General features: G+C 43.7%; 2 protein-coding genes and 1 long non-coding RNA gene across 3 annotated transcripts; all 3 read left to right on the top strand.

Moving 5' to 3' along the window:
* The first annotated feature begins 354 nt into the window (after positions 1–354).
* On the top strand, positions 355–3,062 carry LOC110932147. The gene is made up of 3 exons (XM_022175505.1): positions 355–1,649; positions 2,075–2,564; positions 2,673–3,062. Exons 1-3 carry the CDS (start codon positions 355–357, stop codon positions 3,060–3,062), a joined length of 2,175 nt encoding a protein of 724 aa, XP_022031197.1.
* Positions 3,063–3,416: 354 nt separating this feature from the next.
* On the top strand, positions 3,417–4,118 carry LOC110932146. The gene has a single exon (XM_022175503.1). It carries the CDS (start codon positions 3,417–3,419, stop codon positions 4,116–4,118), a length of 702 nt encoding a protein of 233 aa, XP_022031195.1.
* An 8,618-nt stretch (positions 4,119–12,736) lies between these two features.
* Positions 12,737–14,732, top strand: LOC110928049. The gene is made up of 3 exons (XR_002586099.2): positions 12,737–13,010; positions 13,973–14,046; positions 14,530–14,732. It is a non-coding gene; the product is annotated as an uncharacterized LOC110928049 (long non-coding RNA).
* The last annotated feature ends 978 nt before the right edge of the window (positions 14,733–15,710 follow it).

Below are 15,710 nucleotides of genomic sequence, written 5' to 3'. Positions count from 1 at the left end.
GAGCATCCACCGGGTCAGTTTTCAGGAAACACTTTCACGAATCCCGCGAACCAGTCAGCGAAGGCGATTACGACCCGTAGTGGGAAGAGTTTGGGAGAGGTTGTGAGAGAAGGAGTTGAGGATGAGAGAGAGGATGAAGTCGATGAGGAGATCGAGATGGAGGATCCAGGCAAGGTGCACACGAGGCTAGTCCCAACAAGTACCGCACACGCCGAGGAGTCACCAGTAGAGAAGAGAGTAGAGAAGCAGCCGACGAAGGTTCGGCCGGCACCGGTGATTGATTATTCTCGCCTTCCGTTCCCCGCCCGTGCCAGACAGCAGAAATATGCTTAGGAGTACGGGAAATTCCTCGAGATGTTTACTCAGTTGAAGATCAATCTTCCGTTCATCGAGGCGCTTCAGTCTATGCCTAAGTATGCGAAATTCCTTAAAGATCTTTTGAAGCGTAAGGAGAGAATCGGCGAGCTTTTGAATATTTCGTTGACAGGAGGTTGTTCCGCAGTAGTCTTGAATAAGCTATCAGAGAAGTTGACAGACCCAGGCACATTCACGATTCCATGTTTTTTCGGGGGAGCCGTTACCCCTGCTCACGCCTTAGCCGATTTAGGGGCCAGCATCATTCTGATGCCATTTTCGTTGTATGAGCGACTTGGTCTAGGAGAGCTTACACCCACGCGCATGTCATTGTCCTTGGCTGACCGATCAGTCAAGTATCCTCGTGGGATAGTAGAGAATTTGTTGGTGAAGGTTGATAGGTTTGTGTTCCCAGTGGATTTCGTTGTGCTCGATATGGAGGCTGATGAGAGAGTTCCTATTATTCTAGGCCGTCCATTCCTTCGAACCGCAAAGGCGATCATTGACGTCTTTGACGGTAAGATTTCTCTTCGTGCGGGTGACGAGATTGTCACATTCGAGATTGATAGAGCGATGCAGCATCCTAGCGGTCGTGATGATGATAGTGGGTCGTGTCATTCCGTTTACTTTCTCAATTCATTCATATCTTGCGTCGACACGTGTCTTGAGTACATTAGTGGAGCTGATTTAGTAGGTGAGGGAGTTGTTGACGAGCATTCTGAGGATGGGGTAGATGAGGTAGAGGAGGAGCAGTTGGATGAGAGTGATGAGTTGAGTGCTGAGTCTTTAGAGCTCGATGCGATTAGTGATGAGAGTACTCCTGTAGAGATTCCACCACCTTTAGAACTTAAGGTTCTTCCATCCCATCTCGAGTACGCATTTCTAGGAGAGAAGCCGAATATGCCTGTCATCATATCTTTGAAGTTGACAGAGGAGGAGAAGGCGAGGTTGATTGAGGTGCTTAGAGAGCACAGTGATGCGATTGCCTGGAGGCTATCCGATATCAAGGGCATCAGCCCTACTTTTTGCACGCATCGCATTCTGATGGAGCATGTTTATAAGCCTGTAGTGCAGCCGCAACGTCGCTTGAATCCGAATATGCAGGAGGTAGTAAAGAAGGAGGTGATGAAGTTGTTAGAGTCTGGTTTGATCTATCCTATTTCTGATTCAGCTTGGGTGAGTCCCACACAGGTCGTCCCGAAGAAAGGGGGGATGACAGTTGTTCTGAACTCGAAGAATGATCTTATTCCGTCTCGTACTGTTACGGGTTTGCGTGTGTGCATTGACTATCGAAAGTTAAATGACGCCACTCGTAAGGATCATTTTCCGCTCCCATTCATTGATCAGATGCTTGAGCGTCTCGCGGGTCAGCAGTTCTATTGCTTTCTTGACGGGTTTTCGGGTTATTTCCAGATTCCTATCGCACCAGAGGATCAGGAGAAAACCACTTTTACATGTCCATACGGCACCTACGCGTACCGACGCATGCCATTTGGGTTATGTAACGCTCCTGCTACATTCCAGCGTTGTATGATCGCGATCTTTCAGGATATGGTCGAGAGCTCGATGGAGGTTTTTATGGACGATTTCTCAGTGTACGGTAGTTCTTTCGATCAGTGCTTGGTGAATCTTGAGAGGATGTTGAAGAGATGTGTGGAGACGAAGTTGATGTTGAATTGGGAGAAGTGTCATTTCATGGTGACTGAGGGGATTGTGCTAGGGCACAAGATTCGAGAGCTGGTATTGAGGTTGATGGGGCGAAGATAGATACGATTAGCCAGCTTCCTCCGCCGACTAGTGTCAAGTCGGTTCGTAGTTTTCTCGGTCATGCGGGATTTTATAGGCGCTTTATTAGGGATTTTTCCAAAATTACTCGCCCCATGACGCGATTGTTGGAGAAGGACGTTCCTTTTGTCTTTGACGAGGAGTGCCTTCGAGCGTTTGAGTTTTTGAAGGAGAAGTTAGTGAGTGCACCGATCCTCGTGTCGCCTGATTGGAGCTTACCATTCGAGTTGATGTGCGATGCGAGCGACTACGCAGTTGGTGCAGTGTTAGGGCAGAGACGGGAGAAGCATTTTCACCCGATTTACTATGCGAGTAAAACATTGAATGATGCCCAGGAGAATTACACCACCACGGAGAAGGAGTTGTTAGCGGTGGTGTTTGCGTTCGACAAATTTCGGTCGTATCTCGTTCTGTCGAAAACCGTCGTGTTTACTGATCATTCTGCTCTGCGTCACTTGTTTCAGAAGAAGGACGCGAAGCCGCTCCTTATATGATGGATTCTGCTTCTTTCCGAGTTCGACATTGAAATTAAGGATAAGAAAGGGGCAGAGAATGTGGCGGCGGACCACTTGTCCCGCCTTGAGGATCCTAAGAGAGAGGAGATTCGTGAGGAGGCGATAGGGGATAGATTCCCTCACGAGTCTATTGATGCTGTCACGGTAGGAGCCGTGGATCTACCGTGGTATAGCGATATAGCCAATTATTTGGCCGACGGGTTTGTGATTGAGAACATGAGTGCGCAGCAAAAGCGGAAGCTGATGAGGGACGCTAGGAAGTACATATGGGATGACCCTTACCTTTTTAGGATTGGAGGCGACCGTATACTTAGGAGGTGTGTTAGTAAGGAAGAAGGTGTTGGGATCCTGAGGCACGTGCATAAGGGTTTGACAGGAGGTCACCACGGAGCACATACGACCGCGTAAAAAGTCTTCGACTGCGGTTTCTTTTGGCCTACGGTGTTCGAGGATGCTCAGGATTTTGTTAGGGCCTGTGATGCCTGCCAGCGTACAGGCAATATCTCATTCAGGAATGAGATGCCCCAAAACCCCATTCAAGTGTTGGATTTGATGTGTGGGGCATTGATTTCATGGGACCTTTCCCTCCTTCGAGTGGGAATAGGTACATCCTCGTTGCGATTGACTACGTTTCGAAGTGGGTGGAAGCTCAAGCTTTGCCTACGAACGATGCACGAGTGGTGGTGAGGTTTTTGAAGAAGTTGTTCACGCGATTTGGTACTCCTAGAGCGATTATTAGTGATCGCGGTACGCATTTTTGTAATGCCGGTGATGGAGAAGGCGTTAGAGCGATATGGAGTCACGCACCGCTTGTCTACCACGTATCATCCGCAGACGAGCGGTCAAGTAGAGAACGCGAATCGAGGAGTGAAGAGGATTTTAGAGAAAACGGTCGGGAAGAGTCGGAAAGATTGGTCCGACAAGTTAGATGATGCGTTATGGGCATTCCGCACCGCCTACAAAACGCCGCTAGGTACGATGCCGTTTATGATCGTTTATGGGAAAGCGTGCCATTTACCGGTCGAGTTAGAGCATCAGGCTCTTTGGGCACTCAAAACGGTGAATTTAGATTTGACCGAGGCTGCTAGGAGAAGATACTTCCAAATTCATGAATTGGAAGCCCTTAGGGATGCGGCGTATGAGCGTTCGTGGAGTATTAAGGAGAAAACGAAGGCGTTGCATGATCGGAAGCTTAAGGTGTTGAAGGAGTTCATGGTTGGTGATAAAGTGCTTCTCTACAATTCGAGGTTTAAATTGTTTCCCGGGAAGTTGAAGTCGAAGTGGACGGGACCGTATGTTGTGAAGGAAGTGTTTCCGCATGGTGCGATCGAGCTTTACAATAAGGAGAGTGACGAGTCGTGGAAAGTGAATGGCCACCGGTTGAAGCATTATTTAGGAGGGCCTATTGACAACGTCGAGAAGGAGGAAACTCCTCTCGAAGATCTTCCGAACACCACCACGTAGGTTCTTGGGTGAAAACTCAAGTGTAGAGTTTGTACATTGAGTCGTTGTCCGTGTCGTGTCATTAGTTAGTGTTTTAGGTGTTTTTGCGTAGTTTGTCGTCGTGTCGTAGTTGCGTCCGTTTCGTTGTTTTGTCAAGTGTTTTACAGGTACATCATCTCTCACATGGCCGAAGTCGACTACCGAGCAGCCTCACAGGTACGTTTAACGCTAAAAACGAAGGAATAAGGGGCAGGGGTAAAGTGGGATTTAATAAAACTAAATTCTGCTGCAAACTGCTGTTGCTGTTAAAAAAAATGCTGTAATAAGCTGTCCAGGCGGCCCGCGTACCTGTTCTCCTTTAGTTAACGCGGCCCGCTTGGGCCCAAAAGGTTTTTGAAAAAAATGAAGTTCTCGCGGCCCGCTTCATCTTATCATCATAACTCACGCGGGCCGCGTGAATTGGGTATGTCGGCAATAGTTTGAAAACCCCCAAATCGATTACAAGTAAAACCCTAAATCACTTTACCATCAAATCTCCGGCGAATACCCACCCACTTTCTTCCATTTCCGGCGATAACCTCCATTTACCCTTCACCTCACTACTGTCTCCCCGTCGTTGACCTCCCCAACCACCACCATCCTCACCCCACCACCGTTTGACCTACCACCACCGTTTACCATACCTCCGATCACCATCCTTTTCAACCACCGTCTACCCCACCACTGTCATTCCACCACTCTTCATCGCCGTTGACAACTGTGTAACCTGTGACAACTCGAACTTTTGACTTTCATTTTGTATTTAATGCACGTTGACCTTGACCATTGACTTTGACTATTTAGTAGTTGACTTGTTTGAATTGCAACCATACATGTTATGTTATAATGAAACGTGATACGATTGTGCACTTATGTGATTTATTGTTGTTGTGTATATAACATGGATCAATATAAAACACTTAGACTTATGCACCAATCAAACCATCTCGACGAATCAAACTTGTGATTCGCCAAGGACCACTCAACGAAACAGAAGCACTGTTTCGTCAAACCATGCTTAACGAAACAGCCAGATTCGCCGAGCCCATATTCGCCGAAGCCCAGTTAGGGCCCAACACGCTGTTTCGAGTATAATCACGTGAAACGGTTTCAGTTTCACATCTTTGGCAAACCTAAACCCTAGAACTCTCTCCCTGCTCTGTTGACGGCAATCTGGTGTTCCCGAAGCTTCGAACCAATTTAGTTGTTATCTTGTTCATCGCGGTAAGCGTTTAACTCTTGCGTGATTGTTAGTTCGTTTCATTGATTAACTATTTTGCTAGAAATCTATAGGGCTGATGCTAGATAATGATTATGTCATGATTGGTTGATATTTTTATAATACTAGAATCTATTGTATTTGTTACAAATCTGTGTATCGAAATTGGATTGGTGGTTATGGATAATCGGACTAGGGTATTGGCGATATTGTGATCTGATGATCTAGGGTTCATGCTAGAAGATGGTTGTTGTAACATGATTTGATTAACGAACTGATATGCATGGTAGGGGATGAATGATTACGGTAGTGTTTCGTAGTGATTAGACGATGATTCTATGATTACTGAATGATTGTTGTCTGATCGATGATGATGTGACGGCAGATTAGGGTTTTCTGTGATAACTCTGTAACTGCTGTGAATGATTGACGAATTAGAATGTTTGCCGAAGGTGAATGTTTGACGAAATAGGAGCTTGGCGAAACTGAGAGTTTGTTTCGCCAAAGAGGAGTTGACGAAATAGAACTCCTGATTCGCCAAGGGTTTCGACGAAATTGAATTTGTGTTTCGCCAAAGGTCTTCAACGAAACAGACACTTGTTTCGCCAAAGGATGATTGACGAAACAGAATTATGTTTCGTCAACCTGTGTTTCGCCAACAAATGTGTTTCGCCAACTTGTGAACTTTTCACAGTAACCTGAGTTAATTATGTTAAATGTTAACTGGACTATTTTAACTACTGTTAAGTGTTATACAATACTTGTATGATTATGATTACGTACAACGTGCTACTTGATGATCATCGTTGATGCTTATACGTGAACTGTACGAATGCAAACTGATTGTGTATACGTGCATACTCTAGGACGTGATTGATTTACTTTGAGCACCTACTTAGCATACCGAGCAAACCAAGGTGAGTTCACACAGCCAAGGCATGGGATTCCCGGGTTGGGAATTAGGTTGGATTATTTGAAAAGGGTGATTACTCGTACTTACGCTATTGCTAGACTATAGACCATCGTCCTCAGGATAGTCAGGACACTTACGTAAAACCTACGTAAACTAGTATCTACCATTGTCTCCCGGGTCGGGAGGACACTTACGTAAAACCTATGTAAACTAATACCTACTACTGTCTTCCGGGTCGGAAGGACACTTACGTAAATCCTACGTAAACCCCACGCGTACCACTGTCCTCGGGGAAGGGCACTCACGTAAATCCTACGTGACCTTGTACGTATTCCTGTTCTCGGAATAAGAAGAACACATGGTTGCAAATAGTCTAGTAAGTACCATATTGGGAAACCCCCATTAGTAAAGATAAACGTGGGAATCCCCCACTAGTAATATTTATATACAAGGCATTGGGAAACCCCCACCATTAGTACATACATGCATGGGAAGCCCCCAACTAGATGAACATACTCATTACTATTACGAACTTATTTTCTGTGAACTCGCTCAACTAGTTGTTGACTCTCTGCTGCATGCCTTGCAGGACCTTAGGTACTTATGGAGCTTGCACTGGAGAAGCGGGTCGTTGTGGGCAATGGATCATGAACACTATGTTGAACGTTTCAGATATTTGAACTTATGATTTACTTTGGGTTACATACTTATGCTTCCGCTATTGATACTATGTTTGGTTTAGAACATCAATTGTATTGAATTGGGTTTTACGAACTATTTTATTTATATTATGCTATGTTCAATATGATTGATGGCTTGATCCTGGTCAGTCACGCTCCCCAAGCGGTGGTACTCCGCGTGTGGGATTTTGGGGGTGTGACAGATTGGTATCAGAGCCATTGGTTATAGAGAACTTGGTTTTAATATGGGAAAACGTTTTTATTAAAACCAGACTATAACCAGAACAGTGCTATCAACGATCCACAACGACGCTTCGCTCCACGTGCAAGACTCAACATCCTAGGTAATAAGGTTTATGATTATTACCCGCTTGCTAGAACTGCTTAGAACTTTGCTCGTAGTATGCTAGATTACATTGCTTACTATACGTCGTTACATGAGAACCCCTATGTGCTTACGCACTTCTGTCATCGCTCTATTCGCGAACCTCTCTAACTCATGTTGCATTTGCTATGAAGATCATGTCTGGACGAATTAACATGACTCAAGCCCAGCTAGAGGCTCTCGTTCAAGCTCAAGTTGCTGCGGCACTTGCAGCTGCTCAAGCAGGTAGTATACCCTGCAGTATAGACACACACTAGGATCTTTAGATCCTACGATAACTCTCGTATTTAACTTTGTCCTATTCGTACACAATAGGTCAACACGCGCAGCAACCTGTCTGCACTTTCAAGAACTTCATGGACTGTCGTCCAAGTACTTTCAGTGGCACCGAGGGGGCAGTGGGACTCCTCCATTGGTTTGAGAAGCTAGAGTCAGTGTTTGAAATGTGCGAATGCCCTGAGGCTCGCAGGGTCAAGTATGCCACTGGCACGTTGGAAGGGATTGCGCTAACCTGGTGGAACGCGCAAGTTTAGATCCTCGGGTTGGCAGCTGCTAACGCCACCCCATGGAACGATTTTAAGGAACTCATCAAGCGAGAATACTGCACGCGTGACGACATTCACAAGCTGGAAGATGAGTTTTATCACTTGAAGATGACGGGGTCAGAGATAGAAGCTTACACGAAGCGATCGAACGAACTGGTTATCTTGTGTCCAACCATGGTAGACCCTCCGATCAAGCGCATCGAGTTGTACCTCAAGGGTCTAGCCTCAGAAATTCAGAGCCATGTTACATCGGCTAACCTCGACAACATTCAAGATATTCAGCGTCTTGCCCACCGACTCACCGATCAGGCAGTGGATCAGAACAAGCTGCCAAAACGCATCAGTGCTACTACTACTGCTGTCACTACTCCTGCTACTCCCAGTGACAACAAAAGAAAGTGGGATGGGGATTCTAGCAAAGGTTCAGCAACAGTTCAGTCTCAAGCTCAGCAGCAGAAGACTGACCACTACCAGAGTCCTAGTCAGCAATCCTCTGGTGGTCATAGACAGAGAAAGTATCAAGGGTTTCACCCCAAGTGTCACAACTGCAACAGACATCACAGCGGCCAGTGCAACAAGGGTTGTTGTCAAAGATGTCTCAAGATGGGTCACGAGGCCAAAGACTGTAGGAGCCCACGGCCTGCAAATCAGAACCAGCAACCGCAACAACCAGCTCCACAGAACCCACAGCAGCAGCAGCCACAACGTGGAAACCGGGGATGTTTCCAGTGTGGAGCAGAAGGTCATTACAAACGCGATTGTCCTCAGTTGAACCAGAATCAGAACCGCAACAACAACAATCAGGGCAACGGGAACCATAACAACAATAACGGGGGAAACAACAACAACAATGGCAACGAAGCTCGGGGTCGTGCTTTTGTGCTAGGTCGGGGTGACGCAGTGAATGATCCCAATGTGGTTATGGGTAAGTTTCTTCTCGACGATATTTATGTTACTGTTTTGTTTGATTCGGGTGCTGATACAAGTTATATGTCATTGAAAATGAGTAAATTGTTAAAACGTACCCCAACACCCCTAAACACTAAACACGTCGTAGAACTAGCAAATGGTAAAAGTGTAGAAGCGGCACATGTAATCAAGGGTTGTAACATCGTTCTAGCTGGTCAGACTTTCCCGATTGATCTTATACCCATAGTTTTGGGTAGTTTCGACGTCGTTATCGGTATGGATTGGTTATCCCAGCATCACGCAGAGATTTTATGCAAGGAAAAGGTCATTCGTATTCCTCGTTCTAGTCAGGAACCTCTCGAAGTACAAGGCGACAAGAGTGGTGCAGTGGTTGGCATCATCTCCTTCTTGAAAGCGCAGAAATGTTTACGTAAAGGGCACACAGCCATCTTGGCCCTCGTTACTGACGCAGCAGCAAAGGAAAAGAAGCTGGAGGATATTCCAATTGTACGCGATTACCCTCAGGTGTTTCCTGAAGATTTGCCTGGTTTACCGCCTCATCGCCAAGTCGAGTTTCAGATTGAGCTAGCTCCTGGAGCAGCACCCATAGCTCGCGCACCATACCGTCTAGCTCCGTCAGAGTTGGAAGAACTGTCAAAGCAGCTACAAGAGCTCTTGGAAAAGGGCTTCATACGTCCAAGCTCTTCGCCATGGGGAGCTCCAGTGTTATTTGTGAAAAAGAAAGACGGTACGTTCAGGATGTGCATCGACTACCGTGAACTCAACAAGGTGACGGTGAAGAACCGTTATCCTCTTCCGCGTATAGACGACCTATTCGACCAGTTGCAGGGGTCGAGTTTCTACTCCAAGATAGACTTGAGGTCAGGGTATCATCAGCTGAGAGTCCGGGATGAGGATGTATCCAAAACCGCTTTCAGAACTCGTTACGGTCACTACGAGTTTCTAGTCATGCCATTCGGGTTAACGAACGCGCCTGCCGTATTTATGGACCTGATGAACAGGGTGTGCAAGCCGTACTTAGACAAGTTTGTGATTGTCTTCATCGATGACATACTGATTTACTCCAAGAGTCAGGAGGAGCACGAACATCATCTGCGATTGATCTTGGAACTTCTTCGAAAGGAACAATTGTACGCCAAGTTTTCCAAATGCGACTTCTGGCTTCGTGAAGTCCACTTCTTAGGCCATGTGGTGAACAGGGATGGGATTCATGTCGATCCATCCAAAGTAGATTCGATCAAGAACTGGCCTGCACCGCGTACACCAACAGAAATACGCCAATTCTTGGGTTTGGCGGGTTACTACAGACGATTCATAAAAGACTTCTCCAAGATCGCACAGCCGCTTACACTACTGACACAAAAGGGTGTCACCTACCGTTGGGGAGATTCCCAGGAAACTGCTTTTCAGTACCTAAAAGATAGGCTTTGCAGCGCACCTATTCTCTCATTGCCAGAGGGCACAGATGACTTCGTGGTTTATTGTGACGCATCGATACAGGGTCTTGGTTGCGTATTGATGCAACGGGATAAGGTTATTGCTTACGCTTCGCGGCAACTCAAGATTCATGAACGGAACTACACGCCGCACGATTTAGAGCTGGGAGCTGTTGTTTTCGCGCATAAGATATGGCGACACTACCTGTACGGTACCAGGTGCACGATTTACACCGATCACAGGAGTCTCGAGCATATCCTTAAGCAAAAGGATTTGAACATGCGTCAACGAAGATGGGTCGAACTACTGAACGATTACGAATGCGCTATCAAGTACCATCCAGGCAAGGCCAATGTTGTGGCTGACGCCCTCAGTCGGAAAGACACTCTACCTAGACGCGTACGAGCCTTGCAGCTCACTATTCAGTCCAGTCTTCCTGCACAGATACGAACTGCTCAGATAGAAGCTTTAAAACCCGAAAACGTCAAGGCTGAAGCCTTACGCGGCTCAAGGCAACGAATGGAACAAAAGGAAGACGGTGCCTACTATGTAACGGGGCGTATTTGGGTCCCACTTTTTGGCGGATTACGCGAGCTGGTAATGGATGAAGCTCACAAGTCCCGCTACTCGGTACATCCAGGGTCGGATAAAATGTACCACGACATCAGAACTACATACTGGTGGCCTAGTATGAAGGCCCACATCGCTACTTACGTCGGCAAGTGTTTGACATGTGCAAAAGTCAAAGTGGAGTATCAGAAACCAGCGGGTCTACTTCAGCAACCCAAGATACCGCAATGGAAATGGGAAGAAATTTCCATGGATTTCGTTACGGGCTTACCTAGATCCCAGCGGGGGAATGATACCATATGGGTGATCGTGGATCGACTCACCAAGTCTGCACACTTCCTAGCTATAAAGGAAACGGATAAGTTCTCCACTCTCGCAGACGTCTATCTTAAAGAAGTTGTTTCGAGGCACGGGGTGCCCACATCCATCATTTCGGATCGGGATGCACGATTCACGTCAGAGCTATGGCAAGCGATGCATAAATCCTTCGGCTCACGATTAGATATGAGCACAGCATATCATCCTCAGACGGATGGGCAGTCTGAGCGAACGATTCAAACTCTTGAAGACATGCTTCGGGCATGTGTTATCGATTTCGGCAACGGCTGGGAAAAGCATCTCCCTTTGGTGGAGTTCTCATACAATAACAGTTATCACACCAGCATACAAGCCGCTCCATTCGAGGCATTATACGGGCGTAAATGCCGATCACCTCTCTGTTGGGCAGAGGTGGGGGATAGTCAGATTACGGGTCCAGAGATTGTAGTGGACGCCACAGAAAAGATTGCACAAATACGACAGCGCATGGCGGCAGCACGCGACCGTCAGAAAGCCTACGCGGACAAGCGTAGAAAGCCATTGGAATTTCAGGTCGGGGACCGGGTTTTACTTAAAGTCTCACCCTGAAAGGGTGTGGTTCGTTTTGGCAAACGGGGCAAATTAAATCCGCGATATGTCGGACCGTTCGAGATCATTGAGAAAATAGGCAAAGTGGCCTACAAGTTAAACCTACCAGCTGAACTCGGTGCAGTTCACAATGTATTTCACGTGTCGAATCTGAAGAAGTGCCTATCAGATGAAACCCTCATCATTCCTTTTAAGGAACTCACTATCGACGAGCGGTTGCAGTTCGTCGAGGAGCCAGTTTGTAACATCCGTCAAAAACGGATATCCAAAATCCGACCCGTTTTGATATTCGGATCCTAATACCAACCCTTGAAACACGAAATTTTTCTTTTTCGCGAATTAAATGAACGTCGAAAGATATTTTTCTAATTTTTTAATCTAATTATCAATATGGTTATTTATTTATTAGTTTAATAAATTAAATTAGTTAAATTTACAAATAATTATAAGATTTATTAAGTTAACAAAGTTAAGTCAAGTTAATAAACTATTTTTTTTCTTTTCTAAATAAATAAATTAATATTTTTATTAATTAAATAAAATTAATTAGTAAATAAATTATAAAAAGATATAAATAATAAAAATTCATTTTTTTGGTTAGTTAAAAAGGTCAACTTTGTTAATTATTCAATGGTAATATGATTAACTAAGTTAATTATTTAGTTATAATCTAAGTAAACTAAGTTAGAAAAACCTGTTAGCTCAGTTAGTGGACTGATGAAACCTCAGGGACCAAAACTGAACATATGTTTCAAAAATAGGTAAAAAGGGGTTCCTCTGTAAGGAACCGGCCTTAACAGGAATCGAACTCCGGTTGTGCACCTTGTTCCTTCGGCCGTGTATTTCGAGAGTGGGGTGGTGAAAGGTGTGAGGGTAACTCGGTATTTATAGCATTCGTACAACTCGCAAAGTATGGAAACGATCCTTTGATTGATTCGTAAAAAGGAAACGCGTAATAATCCCGTGAAATCAGCGGCCAAAAAGGAAGGACAGCATGATTGCTGCTGTTAACAGTGGCGGCAAGGATATTTCAAAAGATCTCCGATCCTTTCGCGCGTTTAAGATTAAATGCTGTGCTATGGATGACAAACGGAACAAGTGGTGGAGTGGTAAGTATGCGCGTCTGTAAGGGTAGGAACGCCACCGGAGAAATCTAATCACCGTTGGAGTCCGAAGACGCCACCGGAGTCACGCCGGAGTCTTACGACGGAACTTAACTCGAACCGTTTTCGCTTTAAATCGGAGAAGATGATACGAACACGTCTCGGGATTCACTCCGTTTCAATTCGGTAAATATTTCGTTATTCCGTTTGATTTCATTCCTTTTGGTTTTGCTTAAAGCTTATGTTGAGCTATATGCAATTCTCACAACTTAACTTAAAAGTCCATGTCCTTTTGGTTTCATTTGGTTTTTGGAAGAAGATAATAAACAGTGGGTATTTACAACTTCAGCCGATTTTATAAAATTAATTAATTGGTTTATGGTTCTATTCGTTCCATTGCTATGATGAAGGTGATGACACATCACTTCTCTGTTATGTATAAAACAAAGCAACATTCTAACATTTTTTTATTCACTTACGGTTATAAAATATTTTAAATGTTAGTTCACTTTCATGTTTTTTTTTAGTTAATACGTTTAAATATAACCATAAAATCGAATGATATAGGGTTTATACAAGATCCCTTTTATAATACAACTAAAAACTACAAGCTTCATACTAACAGTTAGTATACGTTTTATTATAATTGAGAAGATTACATGCTGTTAGTTTATAAATGAAATAAAAATACAAACATTTCACAAAAACCTTGCAGTTCATTGGGTTGTTGTGGTGGTGGTTAACCATTCGTTGAATGTGGTTCCTTTTTGTTATAAAGCCATATATGAAACAGTTCAATAACAATATAAATGCATTAAAATCTTGTTAAGGCAAGTCTTGGCCAAGTCTGTTGGATTTTAATTTTTAACTTATTTTTCCTTTTATTAAAAACCCTTAAATCTTTTATTAATTAAACCATTATATTAAATTCTTTTCTTTAAAAAAGAAAAGAAACCCTTTACAGACCGTAAATTTATATTTTTCTCTTCTGAATAAATAAATAGCGAATTATTTTAATTCTTTTATTTTTCCTTATTTACTTTATCTTATTTTACAACACTAATATTAGTAACGACTTAAATGCATAATATTAGGGAAATCACATTTAATATACAATTATTGACTAGTTCGTTATTTTAATTATTTAGGATAATCATTTCGTTCTCCTGGAATTATCAATCCTACTCGTGCGTTACTTACAAGAAATCGCAACGCAATCAATGTGAGTATACATGACCCATTTTCGTTTTACACTTTTGGGTGCAATATGTATTACATATCAAACATCACAACACATCAAACATTTTATGCACACTCTATCCTTACTCTATGTGATACATTTTAATCATGTTAGACATGTTATGCTACTGTAAACACCTAATGACTATGTGTTCATTAACTTCGTACAAGCCTCCCCTAACAATGGTAGCGCTATAGGTTGAGAAACGCCCCTCCTGTTCTATGAGCAGGTATTGTTAGGTTTAAACTATGTCAAACATACTCAAACTCGTTTGGGTACACTTTAATTGCGTTAAACTTTGGTTTGGGCACATAGAGTAACATCGTTTCGAGTATATACTGTCAATATGATATTGTATTTCACATTTGGATATGAGCAACATTTTAAACACGTACTATGCTATGTATGAAAACTTGTATACTCGCCAACATGCTTTTGTTGACTTTACTTTAATACATATTGCAGGTTGAAAGTACAAGATTCAAGAATCAAGCTAGGATGAACCCTAGAAACCCACATAACATTTGAATTATTGTTGAACAAGATGTTGTATTGTTTGGAACTATGTATTTCACTTTAGAGTTTATGAAATGAATAAAATAAATTATTGTCACATTTAGTGTTATGTTGTTTTGAGCAATTTGTACGTCTCATCCCGATGTTTCCGCCATCGGTTGGGGTGTGACACAGTTGAAATCACGGACCGGGATGTTAAGGTCCTCAAAAACAAGAGAATCCCTCTTGTTCGAGTTCGTTGGAACTCCCGTCGTGGCCCAGAGTACACCTGGGAACGCGAAGACCAGATGACAGAAAAGTATCCCCAGTTATTCGGAACCGATACAACTACTGCTGAGGCTGAAGCTACTACCACGGAATTTCGGGACGAAATTCCAGATCAACGGGGGGAGGATGTGACACCCCAGGAAAACCAGTGAACGATGCAACCTATCTAGCTTCCTCAGTGAGTACGTACCAAATTTCGGGACGAAATTTCTTTCAAGTTGGGGATAATGTGACAACTCGAACTTTTGACTTTCATTTTGTATTTAATGCACGTTGACCTTGACCATTGACTTTGACTATTTAGTAGTTGACTTGTTTGAATTGCAACCATACATGTTATGTTATAATGAAACGTGATACGATTGTGCACTTATGTGATTTATTGTTGTTGTGTATATAACATGGATCAATATAAAACACTTAGACTTATGCACCAATCAAACCATCTCGACGAATCAAACTTGTGATTCGCCAAGGACCACTCAACGAAACAGAAGCACTGTTTCGTCAAACCATGCTTAACGAAACAGCCAGATTCGCCGAGCCCAGATTCGCCGAAGCCCAGTTAGGGCCCAACACGCTGTTTCGAGTATAATCACGTGAAACGATTTCAGTTTCACATCTTTGGCAAACCTAAACCCTAGAACTCTCTCCCTGCTCTGTTGACGGCAATCTGGTGTTCCCGAAGCTTCGAACCAATTTAGTTGTTATCTTGTTCATCGCGGTAAGCGTTTAACTCTTGCGTGATTGTTAGTTCGTTTCATTGATTAACTATTTTGCTAGAAATCTATAGGGCTGATGCTAGATAATGATTATGTCATGATTGGTTGATATTTTTATAATACTAGAATCTATTGTATTTG

Source organism: Helianthus annuus, chromosome 3 (genome assembly GCF_002127325.2).
Source record: "Helianthus annuus cultivar XRQ/B chromosome 3, HanXRQr2.0-SUNRISE, whole genome shotgun sequence".
NCBI classification, from domain to species: domain Eukaryota; kingdom Viridiplantae; phylum Streptophyta; class Magnoliopsida; order Asterales; family Asteraceae; genus Helianthus; species Helianthus annuus.
Note: the sequence above shows the minus strand (reverse complement) of the source record. Positions and strands in the feature narration are given on the sequence as shown.